At 50.1% G+C, this 17,943-nt stretch overlaps 5 protein-coding genes across 5 annotated transcripts; 4 read left to right on the forward strand and 1 right to left on the reverse strand.

Annotated features, from left to right (window-relative positions):
- Positions 1–830: 830 nt before the first annotated feature.
- T310_0027 (uncharacterized protein) lies at positions 831–4,260 on the forward strand (the record flags this gene model as incomplete). Its single annotated transcript, XM_013477091.1, has 9 exons — positions 831–1,045; positions 1,196–1,384; positions 1,642–1,655; positions 1,868–2,158; positions 2,221–2,334; positions 2,391–2,734; positions 2,789–3,154; positions 3,204–3,969; positions 4,031–4,260. 9 exons carry the CDS (start codon positions 831–833, stop codon positions 4,258–4,260), a joined length of 2,529 nt encoding a protein of 842 aa, XP_013332545.1.
- Positions 4,261–6,563: 2,303 nt separating this feature from the next.
- T310_0028 (RRM domain protein) lies at positions 6,564–7,829 on the forward strand (the record flags this gene model as incomplete). Its single annotated transcript, XM_013477092.1, has 3 exons — positions 6,564–7,027; positions 7,080–7,669; positions 7,720–7,829. The coding sequence occupies 3 exons, from the start codon at positions 6,564–6,566 to the stop codon at positions 7,827–7,829; spliced, it is 1,164 nt and encodes a 387-aa protein (XP_013332546.1).
- A 1,765-nt stretch (positions 7,830–9,594) lies between these two features.
- T310_0029 (Extracellular proline-serine rich protein) lies at positions 9,595–10,877 on the forward strand (the record flags this gene model as incomplete). Its single annotated transcript, XM_013477093.1, has 4 exons — positions 9,595–9,679; positions 9,781–9,851; positions 9,979–10,029; positions 10,170–10,877. 4 exons carry the CDS (start codon positions 9,595–9,597, stop codon positions 10,875–10,877), a joined length of 915 nt encoding a protein of 304 aa, XP_013332547.1.
- Positions 10,878–11,993: 1,116 nt separating this feature from the next.
- T310_0030 (6-hexanolactone hydrolase) lies at positions 11,994–13,391 on the forward strand (the record flags this gene model as incomplete). The annotated part of the gene is made up of 4 exons (XM_013477094.1): positions 11,994–12,217; positions 12,283–12,418; positions 12,476–13,138; positions 13,215–13,391. The coding sequence occupies 4 exons, from the start codon at positions 11,994–11,996 to the stop codon at positions 13,389–13,391; spliced, it is 1,200 nt and encodes a 399-aa protein (XP_013332548.1).
- Positions 13,392–15,205: 1,814 nt separating this feature from the next.
- On the reverse strand, positions 15,206–17,257 carry T310_0031 (uncharacterized protein; the record flags this gene model as incomplete). Its single annotated transcript, XM_013477095.1, has 3 exons — positions 15,206–15,261; positions 15,312–17,073; positions 17,132–17,257. 3 exons carry the CDS (start codon positions 17,255–17,257, stop codon positions 15,206–15,208), a joined length of 1,944 nt encoding a protein of 647 aa, XP_013332549.1.
- Between the last annotated feature and the right edge of the window lie 686 nt (positions 17,258–17,943).

Below are 17,943 nucleotides of genomic sequence, written 5' to 3' on the forward strand. Positions count from 1 at the left end.
GAATCCACGCTCGTGGCTAGGAGAATCTTAAATCTGAACAGAGTATCTTTCTATGCAGTCTATTCCCACCGAAGAGCAAGGGAAAACCAATCCAGAACTCTGGTTATTCGCTTGAAACGCATACTGCGTATTGGATAGAGTACTTCGTTAGCAAACGTGGGATCTCCCAATAGTCGAATCTTAAATCCAATAGGGAGAATTATAGGGCGAATGATGATTTCCGAGATTGGTATCTGGTAGCCGTCTAGTGCCAATGAACGAAGATTGTCTTGTAGCTATGGACTCACTGGATCCCAATGCTCTGCCCTCTTGACCAATTACATGATATCTTTCACGAACAAGATCAAAGATTAGAGCCTTACGATTCAGCAGCCGTGGTAAAGAGGCTCTTAGTGCTCTATCCCGACCATCTATCCAGATTCCTCCGTCTACTCCGGAGTAGGGGATCTGGCTCATTTCGTCCGCAATTATCATCTCCTAGCAGGAACCTTAAACAAATGGAGGAAACGTGGACTGGAGAAAGAATGAGATCGACACAGTTAATATGAAGAGAACGCAGGATCTGCCGCCAGTTCTCCACAGCGCCATCGGGATCCCCTCCTCCGTGCCCGCGGTCTTCCGACATATCAGTGTGCACTTGCCGATTTCCGTGCGCCAAGCGGGAAGCTGTTCGTTGTTGTTCATGAGCTTGCCTGAAAGCAAAGAAAAAATGTCTGTTAAAATCATCCATCCTTTATATACCCAGGCTCTCCTCCCTATGCCCAGTATCTGGGGCCAGCAGTACGAACTCCGTTTGAGCTAGAGGCATTATTGGCATTGTCAGTCTCAAGATGCTGAAACCAGCTGCGCCCTTTGCTGTTGGAGGAATGAGAAGAGAAGAAGAAGGGACAGATTCAACAAACTACACTGACTCATTTGACTCATCTCCAGTTGGATCTCTCTCCCGCACGCAGAAAGAAAGCTCATTGCCAACGCAGTTCGCCTCTGTTCGACACGGTTTGACTGGAACAAACTTGGATGGTGCATGCACCAAAGTCGAGACTCTGTCAGAGAAATTGCCCTGAGGCAACAATACCATGCTAGAGGTTAAAATAGGGACTATTTCCAGAGAGAAGTCCAGCGAGTATTTATGTCCCAATTGGCCGATATTTGTACGAAGAAATGCGCTGCCACTTATCTGCTGATATCTCTCCAGGAACTTAACGATCAAATCCCCTGAATTAGCCGTGGAAGCTGATGGCCAATCGTCTACGATTGCATTGATATGGGTATCAGAACAGCGAGAATATCGGCTGTGCAGTCTGCCAATTAATCCTTTCGAGCCAGAACTATTCACATATCTGAGATGGCATGACTCCAGGACCGACGCTACACGGCACATAGTGTAATCATCTGTCGTCTATACCGATAAACCACTTTTGAGGTGCTGGACATGGTACCAATGACTTCATTGCTACACTGCTTGAAAAACTCCTGAATTTTCTGCAGAAGAAGCTGGCAGTATTGGCAGCTGGAGGAGTTCTTACACGGATTCTTGTCTAGTTTCTTCGACCTCATTCGGAGGAACTAGATGGGATTTAAATAGTTATTTATCTAGAGATACTATTCTGAGCTGAAAGATACAATAAGATGCATATCTAGATATATCTACAAGAGTACGACGTCGCACTTGATGGAAATAATGCTGGCTGAAGTGAAAGAGCTTTTCAAATTGACAACAGAAATGCCAAATCAAGCACGAGATCAGAATAATGCCGATTAAATCGTACGTATGCAATGTGGAGAATCGGGGATAGGAGATAAGGTGGGGTGACAAAGGCCGGATTAGTGAGCTATCGATAAGCAAGCCAATTGACAACCGACACAGTCGCCATTCGCGGCTTCTGCTTCCCCCAGACAGCATTATTGCCTCGCACCAGCCTCGTCTGTACGATGAGCGCCTCCAGCTCCCCGCCCGGCCACCGTTCCGGATCCCACTCCCCCCGACAGGCGGACACCACCTACCACCCTGCCCCCGAGTGGCCGGATGACGAGGAGGACCGGGACATGGACGACGAGCCTGAATCGGACCGCTCGGAGGATCGAGAGTACCACGACGAGGACGAGGACGAGGACGAGGACGACGAAGACGAAGACCACGACGACGACGATCTATTTCGTGAGCCAATGCCTAGTGCCCTGCTTCTTCTGCATCCTGCTCTTCTGACCGGCTTCGCACAGATGATCCCGAATCAGGCCTAGGCGACATCCAGTTCGAGTTCACCATGGAGTCTTCCGATAACGAGCACGCGGGAGAAGGAGGCCAGCAGGCCAGACGAACTCGGGTGACGCGAAGTGAGAACACCAGGTGCCAACGCAGATTAATGGTGATACGACTAATGCGTTTCCAGTCACATCCGCGCAGGTCCTCCAGCTCCTCGGAGCAAACGGCCTTCGACGAATCCTCCAGTCGCAAGGGTTACTGGCCGCGGATGACGACGATGAGGACTACGGCCTGCATTATGGATACCGCGTTCGGAGACGGCGACGAGAGCGGCCGGCCGGGGATATCTTCCCCAAAGTTCCCAGCGACGTTGGTACGGAATTGATGGGGTCTGGCCTGTATGGCAGCAACCCCCACTATGTCGACGAACTGAAGAAGCGCAAGAAGAGACTGGCCACGAAGCTGATGTGGCGTGAATTGGGCATTGGGACGGCGGGCGCTCAGAAACGGGATGTCCGGTCGATATTCCAGGTATGGACGGCATCACGTCTCGTCACTGCACGGCCGATGCTAAACTCTCCACAGGATATGATCCCAGGTTCGAAACCAGACAAGATCATCCACTTCGACTCGAGGTGCTATTCCGGACAGTTTTCCGACGACGGCAACTTCTTTTTCTGCTGTTCGCAGGACTTCAAAGTTCGCATGTACGACACATCGAATCCGTTTGACTGGAAGTACTACAAGACGGTAGATTATCCATTCGGTCAATGGACCATCACGGATGCGACCTTGAGCCCCGACAATAAATACCTGGCCTACAGCTCCATTCGACACCTGGTCTGTCTGGCACCGACGGATCCAAACGATCAATCTGACCCCATTCTCCTTGATTTCTCCAACATGGGGCGCAGGAGAGGTGGAGGTCATTACGGAAATTCGCATTTTGGAGTATGTCCTGTTGCTCCTGACTATGGTTTTATTGCTGACAACTCTCAAGATATGGTCTCTTCGATTCTCGGGAGATGGCCGAGAGATTGTTGCCGGCACGTCAGACCAGTCTGTGGTCGTCTATGACATTGAGACAAGACAGACTATTCTCCGACTTCAAAACCACGACGATGATGTGAACGCAGTCTGTTTCGGTGATGCCTCGTCTCCCCACATCCTCTACTCGGGCTCTGATGACACCACCTTACGAGTCTGGGACCGGCGATCGATGGCCGATGGTCGAGAGGCCGGAGTGTTCATGGGCCACACTGAAGGCCTGACCTATGTTGACAGCAAAGGCGACGGTCGCTACGTGCTGTCCAACGGCAAGGACCAGATGATGAAGCTGTGGGACCTGCGAAAGATGATGACGACGGCAGAATTCGATAAGATCGACCCTCGACGATATACGACCGGTTTCGACTACCGATTCATGCAATATTCAGAAGAGGACTACGAACCGCATCCCCACGACTGCTCGATTGTGACATTCCGGGGGCACCGAGTGCTCAAGACGCTGATTCGGTGCCACTTCTCGCCTCCTGGGAGCACCAACTCGCGGTACGTGTACAGCGGCAGCGAGGATGGGAAGGTCTACATTTACAACCTGGATGCGACGCTCGCGGGGACGATCGACGTTGGACAGGCCACCGTCGATTCGAGGCCACAGGACCAGGATATTTTTGCCACTGCGTATGAAATGAGAAGTGGCGAGATGCGCTGGAGAACCTGTGTCCGCGACGCGAGCTGGCACCCGAATGCACCCGTGTTGGCCGGTAAGTCAGAAGTCTCCCTATTGGTAAGTCATCAACGACAGGATACTGACATTTGACGTAGCAACATCCTGGAACGGCTGGGGCATGTCGACCGGAACGTGTACAATACACACGTGGAACGACTCGGCCGCGGAAGACGAAGGCGAGCCGCCGATGGGCATGAGCTACACGAACAAACTCGAGTACTCGCGCGAGTTCAACGACTTCCGGGAGACGATCCGGCAGTATGATAGAAGCCGAAGGCAAAGAGGATTGAGAGACGAGGAGGCGGCGATGGGGCTGTCATACTGACGGGAGGTCGATGCATGGAATTGGGGAGACTCCTCCTTTTGCTATTCTATTTATAATTACTGCGGGCAATTTTGTATGTACATGTTGTTTTTTTTCCTTTCCCCTCCAAATGATTATGACGGGTTTGCTTTTTTTTATATATTTGCTTTTATGATTCATTCATTTACCCAGATTCTCTTGAAGAGAATTCGATGATACGATATCCTTGACTTGACTTGCTATGATGGATATTCCCTATGACTACCCTATTCTTTTTTTGGCAGTCATAATAAGACAAATACTTGCTTGATATTTATTAAATAAATAATCCTGGACAAGAGTGAAAATGAAGAGAAAAAAAAAGTAGATTGGACTTTAACTGTACATGCAAGCAAAACGATAAAAAAAACCACAAATTATAGTGACGACCAACTCCCCGGTCTCCTCCCAGTTTAGTTTCCCGGAAAACCCCAGTGATGTGCGCTTTGGGATCGATCGTTCATCTACCACCCTCCCGATTAATCAATCAATTGCGAACTGGTCCCTAGTACTCCGTACAGTACAGTACGGACTATGCTGACAAGACAAGACATGCGCAGAAATGGTATCCACCGGATGAATGCGACGTGATCCGTTCCGTGGGTTGTTTGTTGTTTTGTTTGTTGCTGCTCTCCTCCCCTTCTCTGGGTCGGATTGAAAGAAATGCCTCCTTCGTCATGCGCCGCCGACTAGGATGTTGTTGACGGGGATATGTACTGCGCGCGCGGGCTAGTTAGCTATGAGCCGCATAACATGTGTTGAAACGTGGATAATATATTCTTGCGCTCCAGAAGATGGGTATTTTTTTTGTAATCGTCGAGATATATAGGTTCGAGGGTATGGGGTGAACTCACTCAGCTTGATGAAGTAGCCAATGGCGCCCTATTTTTTTTTCTTCAGTCAGTAATCTGTCTGCGCTGGCATTGCTGAGCTGAGCTGAGCTGAGCTTGATGGATCTTACCATGATGAGGAATCCCATGCCGACGGCCTGGCTGATCTTGATGAATTCACGCTTGTCGGCTGGATAAGCACGTCTGTTAGCTGATGTCCATGTAGCAATGACAACTAGGACATCAGTACGTACGCTTGGTGCATCGGTGGACAAACTGCATGCCATCCCGGACAAAGTCCTTGGGGATATCGGCCAGCTCCTGCAAAGTCTCCGACATGATTGATGTGGTGAGAATTAACTAGAAAGAAATTTAAGAGAGGTAGAGAATGAGAGTTAGAGAACAAAAGCAACTTCAAGGGAGAGGTGACAGACAACTGCGGAGTTCATGCAATGGCCAGGAGTAAATCTGGCTTAACGACGAGCTGGCCTTCTGGAGATTGCCCGATCAGGGATGGCGGCGCGGCCCCGGAGAAATGTTGCGACAGCTCCGGGTGGCCGGGCCTGCTCTGCTCCGCAGCTGCTGGAGGTCGCTCTCGCTCGTCACTCCCCAGTCCAACCTTCCTGCTGTCGAACGCCCGTTTCACCGCGCTTGACCTGTCTTCTGTTCTTCTAGCAGGCGTTTACTGAGGCCTGTGTCTCTGGCAGGACGGCCAGTGCATGGTATCTTCTCTCCACTTGAGTTTCTTCTCTTTTCTTTCACTGGATCCTCCTCTTCTTCCCTTTGTTGCCAATCCCTGCGGCGCACTTGCTGCAGCGCGAAAAAGAACCACGCGATTGAGAACTGAACTGGTTGATCTCCTGGTGGAGGGTTTTAGAGCCTGGTTTTCTACTAACATTACTTGTTGCTCGTTTGCGTTCTGTGTCTTCCATCTTGAAGACTCCTGTCAAACCTTGTCTCTAGCCAAGCCCTGCCTGCCTGTGGCAGAAGTGCTCGACGGCGCCGCATTCCTGTGGAATAAGCCCTGTCTACATCTCATCAAGACTTCTCATCCCTGTACTTGCCATAAAGGGTGGTCAGGCACTCAAATCTGTGTGCAAGCAAATCGTGACGGGTGGCACTAACTGTTCTTCCTGAGACCTTTGCCGTGGTCCAGCTTGTACGTATCTTCTTGTCTTCTGTCTCCTTTCTTCTTTTCTTTCTTTCTGTGCTACATGACATGACATGGCATGGAATGGCTTGACAAATGATCACATCACAGCAACTATAACTTGCACTACTTCAGGGCTCACTCATGCATGTCACCCATGTTCCTCTGGTACTAATGACTTTCCCTGATTGACAGACATGTATTTTTGATTCATCGGAAGGAAAAGAAAAAAGCCTGTGCATAACACAAAATCAAGCAATCAATCACTGTGACTTGTCACTTGCGTCCACACATAATCAACCACGATGGCCGAAGCCGACGATAACTTTGATATTGATATCTATGGCGATGGTGGTGGCTACAATGCGAATGAAAATGAGCAAGGAGACTACAACAAGGATGAGCCGGAACTGATACTGGATGCCCCTGATCATAACGCAAATGGAGTCCAAGATAGTGCCTCGGCGGACCCCCACTACAGTAATGAGGATGGGAATACGGCCAACGGCCATGACCAGGCCCCAGATGCAGAAACCGTGAACCAAGAAGAAGCCGCTCCTAGTCAGACACCCCAGCAAGGCCAGAAACGCAAAGACATGGCCGACGACCGTCCCACGGACCCTGACGCCACCACTGCCCTCTTTGTGTCTGACCTGTTTTGGTGGACCACCGATGATGACATCCGTGGCTGGGTCAAACAGGCTGGATGTGAGCAAGAGTTGAAAGATGTAACCTTCAGTGAGCACAAGGTGAACGGGAAGAGCAAGGGGTAGGCGAAGGTTCTTCCAATCAACAATTTCTTGTACTGACCAGGACTCCAGACAAGCCTACGTCGAGTTCACCTCTCTCCAAGCCGCCACGGCGACCAAACATTTTATCGAGTCCTTCTCTGCGTCTGGGCAGACTGGGAGAAAGCACAACGTCACCTATGCCAACCCTCACCAAAACCCCTTCCGCACACTTCCCAAGGATGCACCGCAGCGCAAGGATGAACGCCAGCGGGCTGCTCAAGGATTCAACGCACCTATGAACCAGAACATGAACTTTGGCATGAACAATATGGGAGGCTTCCGTGGTGGCCGCGGGGGATTCAACCGGGGTGGCATGGGCAACAACATGGGTGGATTTAACAACCGCAACTTCTCGGGTCCGATGGGAGGCTTCCAGGGCCCCATGGGCGGAGGCTTCCAAGGAGGACCAATGGGCGGCATGCAGAACTACGGTGGCTTCAACAACCGTGGTGGAAACATGATGGGCGGGATGCGTGGAGGACCTGGGGGGATGCGTGGCCGTGGCGGTGGCATGGGCCCGAACATGATGGGCATGCCGGGGATGAATCCCATGGGCGGAATGGGGATGAACGCGATGGGTGGCGGGATGAACCCGATGATGGGCAACATGGGCATGCAAGGTAAGCCATCGTCTTGAAGAAGAAACCCGCCTTGATTAACGGCAGAGCAGGCCAAGGCGGTTTCCAGAATCCCAATTTCAACACTGGCTTCTTCCCGCAGAACCAGGGCGGTGATGGTTCGTGGAACCCGCACGGTGCGAAACGGACTCGACAGGAGTGAGCGATCCGGGACGTAGCCGGGCGAGAAGCTTGTTATTTTTCTTTTCTTTTCTTCCTTTCCTGTTATTCTTTTTTGTTTGGGGGGTGCTATCAAAAATGTTCTTGCCGGTTTCGTGTTTCCTATTCCAACTTTTTCTTTTACTTGGTTTTTATTTGGGTTTGTTTCCTGGGGTGTATTAGACAAATGAAATGGTCTGTTTTGTTGTGTTTCTTTATTTTTTTCTTCTAATCTTTTTGTCCTGTGCTACATGCTACATGCTACATTCTTCTAATTTCTTTGGGATGGATGGGATGGGGAGAAAAAAAGGTTATGTTATCTTGTAATCGTCACTTATTTCGACGGATTTGATTATTTGAATCTGGAGCTTCGAATCAATCAAATGTTGCCATTGCTGGTGATAGCCTTTTCATCTACCTTCCTCATTTTTTTCTTCTGTCGCCCTCCTTTGTTTTTCCATTTTTTCACCCCCTTTTTAAAATTCTGGCACTCAGTCTTCTGCTCTTGAAGATCCGCCTGATTACGATTCACTGACCTCGTCCTCTTTTCTTAGGTTGATCAACTTCAATACTTTTGTGAATGAACAATCATTGGATGGACCATCGGTGGTGCTTCTTTCGGACTCGTCGTCTTTTGACCATTTATTCTTTTTTTTCTATTGATTCAACAGGTTTGGGCCTTTTTTTTTCTTTTAATTCTTGATGCGATAGTCAGCTATGGATAATGGTATTGATATGGGGATTTGCCTGATATACTATGATTGTGCTGTTCTTTTTCTTAATCTTGATGGCTGCTGCTTTATTGTTATCTTTATAGTTATTCCTGCAATTAAGCACAGGAGAGAATACACTGTTTTTCTAAATTGAGATAGAATCGAAGCTGCAGGAGATGATACTGGTGTGGATAAGAAATGTTGTATATACACATACATGTACTGGTGAGTGGACAGGCCTATACTGTACATATATTTAAGAAGTGCAATGAATTAAGATAATGAATTAAAATCCTTGCGATCATCATCTCTAGTAGTTAGTCCTTTTTTTGCTCCTTTCCTCTAACCATCTCAGGCGTTTTTTTTCCTTCCGGCTTTCGAAGTAATATCTTCTCTTTTTCCGTAGAAGGCTTTACACTGGAGGATGGCAACCCCAATTAGCTCTTCCTTGTCATACTCTGCCTACCTTCAATCCCTAATTTGTTCTAATAGGGCCAAACATATCAAAACTTTGGTATCTAGCAAATCCATGACAAAATAAATATTACCTTATATATCTAACTCAATCCATTAGAACCAGGTAGATTCATTGGGACAGTTATCAAGGAGGTCTTTGGAATGATATCAATTATGAGGTTCCAACTTCTCACTTCCAAGACTTGGCCCTTAACCAAGGAGAATCGGCCCTAGACTTTTGACTAATTTCCTTAATTTCCACGGTAGACCTATCACGGATGCTGAAAATGGCACCGTCAGCTTAGGCCAACAAGCAGTTTGGATGTTATTTGCCAGGCTGGGGTTACATCACACGAGGAATGAGACATTATTATTATTCCAGTATGGTAGTACGAATAAGTCATGATTGATTGAATTATTCTAGATTAGTGTTCACATTAATTCATTTAATTGTTGTCGCGGTGTTTCGGCATCATCCGATACGAGTCATTCTAGCAACAGAATTCCATAGTACGGAGTAATTGCGGCTAAACGAGCCGAGCAGTGTCTCGGTTCCAGATCAATTGTCGTTATTATCGCTATCCACAGCATTGGTCCGCCATGCTGGTGGCTGACTGGTTATGGCTTCCAGCCAGGCGGTGGCTGCGGTTAGCGTTGCCCCTGACAGAACAGAAAACCAGCCTCCGTACGGAGGACAGTGTTCTCTACCACTGTGTTTCTTGCAGTACTCCGTACTCTGCACAGAATCCTACTCCGCATAATAATAGAATAATACGACCCGTCCAGTCGGAGGGGTTGAACCGTCATGCGGGGGCCAGGCTACCCCCATGATACTACTTCGCTATCTTAGGAAGCGCGTATGGCGACGACATTTCCTTTCTCGGCACAGGCCAAGATCCGCTATATACCTACGCTAGTACTAGAGTATACCATGGCTGAGCCTTCAACGCCCAAGGAAGGACTGAAAGCTAAATACATAGACAGGCTTTTCCCCACACTCCGGTCGATTCTCTCCCAGACTCTCGCTCTCCTGATGTGAGGTCTGACCGATATCGCTTGTCCAGTCGCTCTTTTGCTGTTGCTGTCTGTCGCTCGTTATACAAGTCGCTCTTTTGATTAATTCGTTTCTTTCTTCGGAGATATTGCAGTTGTCGACATTGCTAGTGGTAGTGTAGCGATACGTCATCGTCATGCGCCTCATTCCTCTCCTCTTCGCCTCGATGGCATCGGCCATCCAGATCCTAGCTCCCGCGGCCAACTCCACCTACCGTGCTGGAGAGCCTGCAGTCGTGCAGTGGTCGTCTGTAGACACCGACCCGGACACCTTCAGCATCTACCTCGTCAACTTCGTCAACTGGCCGCCGTCCTACGTGCCGCTGGCCCTGGACGTGCCCACGGCGGCCCATTCTTACAGCGTCGACATCCCCTGCAACACCGACCCCAGCTGGGGGTACCAGATCAACGCGATCAACGGCACCAACGTCTACGTCATCTACGCGCAGAGCAGCAAGTTCTCCGTGTCGCCGGCGCGCAGCCCTGCCCAGTGTGTCGCCAGCACGCCGACGCCCTCGACCTGCTCTGCGCCGTCGACCGTCACTGTCACGGTGAGCAGGAACTCTTCCTCTTCATCAAGCCCTGCCATCACTACTACTGCTACCCCCTCTCCTGACCACCACCGCTCTACTCGCTCTACCAAACCCGGAATCGTCCCTAAGACTATTGGCTGGAGTTCAGGCTACTCAAACCCCGTGACGATTGACTATGTTCCGACGCCGCAGCCAGCGAGCCCTACCGGACCGGTGACTTCGCTGGAGGTGTTTCCTCCGCAGCCGACCGAGGTTGGTGTGACGGTGATTACTACGTGGGTGACTGTTCCGTGCTGACTGTCGAAGCGGGTGTATGAAAAGGCAGGTGCTTGTTCGTAGTGTATCTTTCTCTTCAGACAGATATCTTGTACAGTGTGAAATATAATATCTACGGAGTTGTATTGTGTATTGGATATAATCCGATGTTGTCTCAGTTTCTTTCTTCTTGCGACGTGTATGGATCAGTATATACCGTCGTGATAATATTTATTCTGATATCTGTTTCCGTTGTCCTGGCTGGTGGGTATAAAAGATGTGTACAAGGCAGCTAGCTTCGAGATCATATCTATCAATAGTAATCAATAATGCCGATCTCCTAACGAATGTTACTGATAATTCTTCGACTATTGAGTTAATCCATTTTTAGAGGTATGTAGATATCCATCATCTTCAAATTTCCTCAAATGGAAATGGTAATAAAAGTAATAACCACTCTGCATACATATATCAACCCCAGCCCGAGGAACTGAGGAGATCATTACAATTGAAAGTGTTAACTCGATTGCTACAGCTGTTGTATTTATATAACTCCTTCGTATTGGCTTATTAACCCCTCCTAGCAGCCTGCACAACAACACATTTGGCCCCCATTGACGGTTTGTCCCGTGCTTAAAAAAAGCTTGACTGTGCCAGATTGCCAATCGCCCTGCAGGCCAAGAATTTTGTCTCCGTAGTCAGATATTCTCCTCATTATTTTATTTCTTGTCCTTTTTTTCCTTGACTGGATTGCCACGTGGGAAGATAATCAAATTGATTATTGATTTTTTGATTATTGATTATTGGCGATCGATCGATCGGCTAAGATCCGCTTGCTCCAAGTTACACAACTGCGTAACTTTCTTTGCGCAGCCTCGTTGTCTTGCGTGGCCTGTTTTCATATATCTTGCTTACCTCGCTGTCATTATTGTCAACTACTTCATCTCCTGGAGTGCTCTACAGAATAATACCTCGACGATTTATTGATTAATTGAGAGGCAGTTCTGATCAAGCCCGATAGCTACGCGGAATCCGCTATTTATCTTATCATCTGATCAAATCACTCACTCTTCTCACTCTTCACGCAATCGGTATGTTCAGCAAACAATAACACAACAAATGTTCCAGCTAGTCGATATCTATGAGGGTCACTGCATCATGACCACTGGCGACAACCCTGGCGACGACTATCCTCCGCGCCTGTCTGTCGCGGAGAAAGCATCCCTCTGCTGCACTCTGCTCGCCTCCGCTACCAGCACGCTTCTTGTCCATGGCACCAAGGGCATCTTTCGCGGCCGGAAAGGCGCAAAGCACTACAGTGTGCATCTGGCGCATGCCCTGGTCCGGACCTTGAACGATACCCTGACTACGCGGCAGTATCAGTATGTTTGAATTCAAGTTCGCATTCGCATTCGTACTGTACGTGTATTCATTAAGCTGATTTTAGGTATTTGCTCCCGCCAACGTATCAAACGTACGAGGCTTATGCAAAGCGGAAAAAGTTCCAGCCAGAAACGGTCCGTCTGCCCAGGTACGGTGGCATGGGACACTGGCTAGGGAGCAAGACTGCCAAAAACGTGCTTGTATATTACCACGGTACGACTGTCTTTTAAACCCCGGTCAAACCCTTATACTAACAGTTCTCTGCAAAAGGAGGCGGTTTCGCGCTCAGCGCCAACGACCTCTATTTCGATTTCTGCTGGGATCTCATCCAAAGCCTGCATGCTGCCGGCCACGACCTCTCCGTGTTCTTTGTCTCGTACACTCTGACCCCCCATGCCATCTATCCGACCCAGTTGAAGCAGTGCGTCGAGGCCCTGCGCTACATCCTCCGCGAAGCTGGCTTTTCGCCCGAAAACGTCTTCCTGGGCGGTGACTCGGCTGGTGCCAACGTTGCGCTGGCTGTCCTCTTGCACGTCTCCCATCACCCTCATCCTGAGATCATCGCCGACGAGGCCGACGACAGCAAAGACCAAGACGCCCGTCTCGATCTCTCTCTCTCCGCGAGCGGTGACAACGACTCCTACTACCTCGGCGGGATCTTCTGTCTGGGACCCTGGGTCGATTTCAACTTCGACCGCCCGTCCGAGAAGACGAACCGGTTCAAGGACTGCCTGTCGAAAAAGTCTGAGCAGGCCTGGGCGCGCGAGTACGTCAACGGACGGAACCCAGACGGGTGGAACGAGCCAGCCGTCGCGCCGGCAGAGTGGTGGAAGGGCGTGCGAGTGCGCGAGTTCCTGATCCTGGCTGGGTCGGATGAGATTCTGCTTAGTGGGATCGGGGAGTTTGCTGAGAAGGTCCAGGTGGGAGTCAACCGACACATGCCTAAAGGCTTACATTACCTGCAGAGTGTCCAACTGACTGACTGACTGCGTATAGTCCATGTTCCCCCGCCTAACGTTTTTCATCGGCCAGGACGAAGGCCACGTCTCGCCGATCGTTGACCGGGGCCTGTTCGGCAAGAAGCAGAGGGCCCGCATCCAGACGGCTCAGGTGTTGAAGACGTGGTTCGCAGAGCGACTGCTGTCTAGAAGATCGGCTGAAGCTGGATCGTAAGGTGAGGACGGGAGTTGAAGTCAGTGCCAGCATAAAATAAAGGCAGGCCTAGGGCCTTACTCCTGACATTGTCTGTCATACCAACAATAATTGATGAGACCTCCTTACCTACTTTCCTTCCTCTATATCTGCCCAGAATACTCAATTCTTTTTTTTGTGAAGATTCCCATCGTCGTGGTTTCTCTTCTTGTCTGTATATAATATATACCCATTTCTATGTTACCTCCTACGATTAGAGATCACTGTTCAGCAAGCAAGTGACCGATCATACGTGATTTTCATATCATTATATTTATATCCCTGTGTCTGGTGTTGAGTGTCGAGTGTTGTTTTCGTTGGGCGTAGGTACGATTTTCTTTTCTTTTAGTGCCTGTTTCAGCGAGTCGGGGCAGAAAAACAGAGGTAATATCGTTTCATTTCACGATGGATTCGTCATCATCAATATCAGTATCAACATAATATCCAGATCGAACCAAATATCCAATATCAATATCAATAACTCTTGATCCGGAAACCAAGTACATACATGAACCCATACGTACAGACATTATCCGTTCAACCGTTCCGTCGCGCCCATAAATCAAACCCAGGAAGTAGAGGTAGAATAAGAACAAGAAGAAGAACCGGGAGGAGGAGGAGGAGGAGGAGGAGGAGGAGGAAAGGCCAAAATTTCATTTGGAACAAAAGAAAAAAAATGACACAGGGTATGAAAGCATAGTAATTCAGATCGAGAACAGGAACAGATATCTATATCCATACCCATGGACTAACCCTAGTAAGGTCTCGTGGGTAGGGAAGGGCATTGAGAAAGGGATATGAGACAGTAAAAGAAACCATATATAAATATATGAAGAGTTATCAACACCAAGTCATGAGCCATGACTCATGATCGTACGGCAGAGGGCCTCATCTTAGAATATGGACGATAGGAATAGTAGAGTAAATGTCACCCTCACGCCCGGAGAAACGGAAGGGCACCGTCAACCAAGACTTTGTGACGATGACAAGGATATCACAAATAAACTCATGCCTGAGTTGGGAAGACTGAGGCTCACGCCGGGGTCTTTTTTGTGGTTTTCTCTGTTTCATTAGAGCCGTCGATCAGAATCCAATCCAAACGCCATAACCCAGAAAAGGGGGGGGGGGAAAAGGCAGTTCATGTATATCGTGAAATGATGAATATGTTAATGAGAAATGTAAAGAAAAATCTAATCGTGGTCACATAGACGATAGATTGGTTGATTGAGCAGCACGATCAGCCAGTATATTTCAACAACAGCTGAATGCTAAATTTCGTGCTGTTCGACTAATGCGAGGCGACGCTCGCATTAAACGCGTCGAGCAAAACCGGGTACAGCTCGTTGAGACTACCACCATCCGACATCTCTGTCACCAGCACTCTCAGGATGGTAGAATCCCGTGCAGAATCCTACATTGCGATCCATTTCGGCAGCGATTTGATGTCGTGAAACACGTCTCGCATGACGCCGGCCTTCTCGAACAGTGGCCCGAACGGATTCAGGCACCAGCTGTAAAGATCCCTGCCCTCGGAAGCATGCTTCAAATCTGGCTTATCCAGACATTGTACTTCTGCAGCCTTGGGCTTGTGTCCTTTCCTACTTCGCGAAGCTGCAATGGCCGTCTGCAGCGATAAAAGAATGGACAGCCTCCTCCGGCGACACTGCCGAGGTTGGGATATCTTAAATGAACAGTTGCCAAGCACTGTCGGCTTGACTCGAATGGCATCGAGACAGCTACATTGTATACGCGGCATCGCAACCTGTCTGCTAGCGGAAGGATTGCGACAGATCAGGTCAAGTGTCTTTTTGGTCAACCATCAGAGCATCGACGACAGTCTTGGACGGAAACCCTGGATCAGATGTTAGTGTGAGCAAAAACAAAGGAAAGGCCTGAATTTACCTTTTGGCGACTCACGGGAGCAGGGAGAAGATTTCCCGAGAAAACAAAATGACGTCCACTGGATGATACGAAAGACAATTTCCAACTGCAGAACGGAACAGATCAGAGTGGTCTGGTCCAGCGTGATTCCTAATGAAGTTGGAAAAGGCCCTTTCGACATCGTCACAGTTTGATCTAGTTTCTGAGTCTCCGTCGATGGACATTTCGGAAAGTCAATAGACCTGCGTTTCCACTTCGGAGAAATGAACTTTGGCCGTCCACGGGGTCGATCTTCAACGACGTAGACCGTCGGACGTGAAAGGTTACGATCAAAACCAATCTCGTACTGCATATCCCTGCGGCTGGAGACTCCGTTGCATGCCAAGTCTTGATACCGGTCATAGTTTCCGATGAAGTCCAGCAACCGGGATGAGATTGACGAAGGCATGTTGTCCTTGCAACTATGACACCATTCAGCTAGTCTTAGATCGGGTGGGCATTCTGGGCACGACGTAGACACATGGCCACAACGTCTGCACTTCTGTGGCATCCAATCTTGGGAATCTTGGGTTGGGCCTTTGTTGTCAACGAGTCCGTCGGGGATTGGAAACGAACCATCACTCGAGTCGCTCGAGCACCGTGACCTACGTGATGCTGTGCTGGGAGAGATGGGGCTGGTTGAAACCTGGTGACTGGAAGCACTGGAGGTATCTGAAGGAATTCGATTCCGCTCACACGAGTTTTCTGACATAGACGCATTGTAACCAGTGCCGGGCCAGGGTTGTGAATAGCCTCCCCCATTGCCCATGAAATCCATGCCACCACCGCTAGCCCCCGGATTCAAAAATCCTCCACCCGCTGGACCAGGAAAAGGACTTCCATTGCCAAAACCGGAGCCCCCCGTTTGACCACTTCCGTTGCCGTCCTGCCCATCAGGGACGTGGTCAGGCAGCGAGGTCTCTAGGCGGCAGTGACTCTCGATGCACTCGAACCATTCGTCCCATGATTGGAAGGGTGGATTCCTTAAACAGATTTCACATGCCGTGGGCGCGGGCAGAGGAACCTCCAGCTGGGTGATGGAGGCTCGACTCCAAAGAGATCCAAGACCGTGGCGTCGGAGATGATCATGCATCTTGTCCCTCCTGTTTGTCCTCCCGCGGCATCGGGGAAAAGGGCATCGAAACTCAGACTTGGGCCTGTGGAGGTTGGAGACGTGCCGCTTTAGAGAGCCTCGCGACGTGAATTGTAGTCGGCCCGGGCAGAGGGCGCAAGCATAGATGGGCGGTCTGTGGCTCCTTGCGCTGTGGGGAGGGGATGGGACGGACTGACCGTCGTTCGAGGGCGAAAGGATGGGTAATTGAGGAACAAGGAGCGGCTCCCGGGCCATGACGTATTGGAAGAGGTCCATTGCATATGACCTCTGGTCGCCATGGCCTTCGAATTGACGACGCAGACGCGTGATGCACAGTTCAAAAAGGGCCTGTGGGGAATCCAGCAGGGAAGGAAGCAGGCTCAATTCGTCATCGTGATTCAGATTCGATGTAGCGGGAACCTGCGATGTGTTCTCATAATAGGCGAAGGCATCGCCAGACAGTGGTTCATCGTCGACGGTGGGAGATGCGAGATGAGAGGGCGGATTGCCCCAAACAAAGGTCGAGGCATCGGCAGGCGTCACAGTGCTCACAGACCGCGACGAGTCCGGGGGTTCCTGCAGCAGATCGGAGCTGGTCTGGGTGGAGGGGGACAAGAGGGAGGAGGCGGAGGAAGGCGGGGCGTTGTGGCTCTAGACGGACGACAATTAGAATCAGCACAGATGGCCGGAACAGAGGAGATGACGATACCGTGGACGTATGGTTTGTCTCCGGGTTGGAAGCAGGGTAAAACCGGACCTGAGGGATGTTAAGATAGATATTCTGCCTGTAGCGATCCGGGGCCACATGCGAACTGCGATGATTGGCCGGGTCCATGGGGATCCTCGCCCCGCAGAGGGGCGATCAGCAGAAGAATCCTCAAACAAACGGAGTAATAAGGAGGGCAGCAGCGGATGGCAACCAAGAGCCAGCAGAGGAGTGGTTGATCGTGGTTACTCGCGATTCTTATACGACCGCGATGGTGGCGGGAGGGGCAGACGCAGAGAGACCCGACCAGCACCGTCAGGCGCCGTCTCCTACGAGAGGATGCAAATGGCGTTGACGATGCCTGCGCGACACGCCAGTCTCACAGGCAAAAGGAACGGAGGAGGAACGGGAGGAGAGGACAAACGAGAGCAGAGACTGGCCGGGGCAGGTTCAGGTTTAAATGCCCTTCAATTGAAGGACGTCTTGCAACTGCTGGGCTGGCGACCGGGCATGCGCACCCCGGGCAAAGCCCCCGGTAAAGCAGCGAGGCGAAAGGCGCAGCACCACGTGGAGAGAGCAGACATTGGACGCTGCGACAGACCGGTTTGCAGTCGGGACCAAAAAGAGGAAGAAACTGCAAGCAAAGCACCCTGGTGGAAGCTTGTCAAGTGAGGCGACGAAGCACGGTCGAGTACTGCGTACTGGTGGTCCGCCAATGGAGCGTTGGGCATGTGCTCAGCCTCAGTCGAGGCATTGTTTCAAGCTGGTTTATAGACGACCACATCCCCAGCACAAGCTTCATGTCGGCTCGTGTG

Source organism: Rasamsonia emersonii (assembly GCF_000968595.1).
Source record: "Rasamsonia emersonii CBS 393.64 chromosome Unknown ctg1118621759658, whole genome shotgun sequence".
Taxonomy (NCBI): Eukaryota; Fungi; Ascomycota; class Eurotiomycetes; order Eurotiales; family Trichocomaceae; genus Rasamsonia; species Rasamsonia emersonii.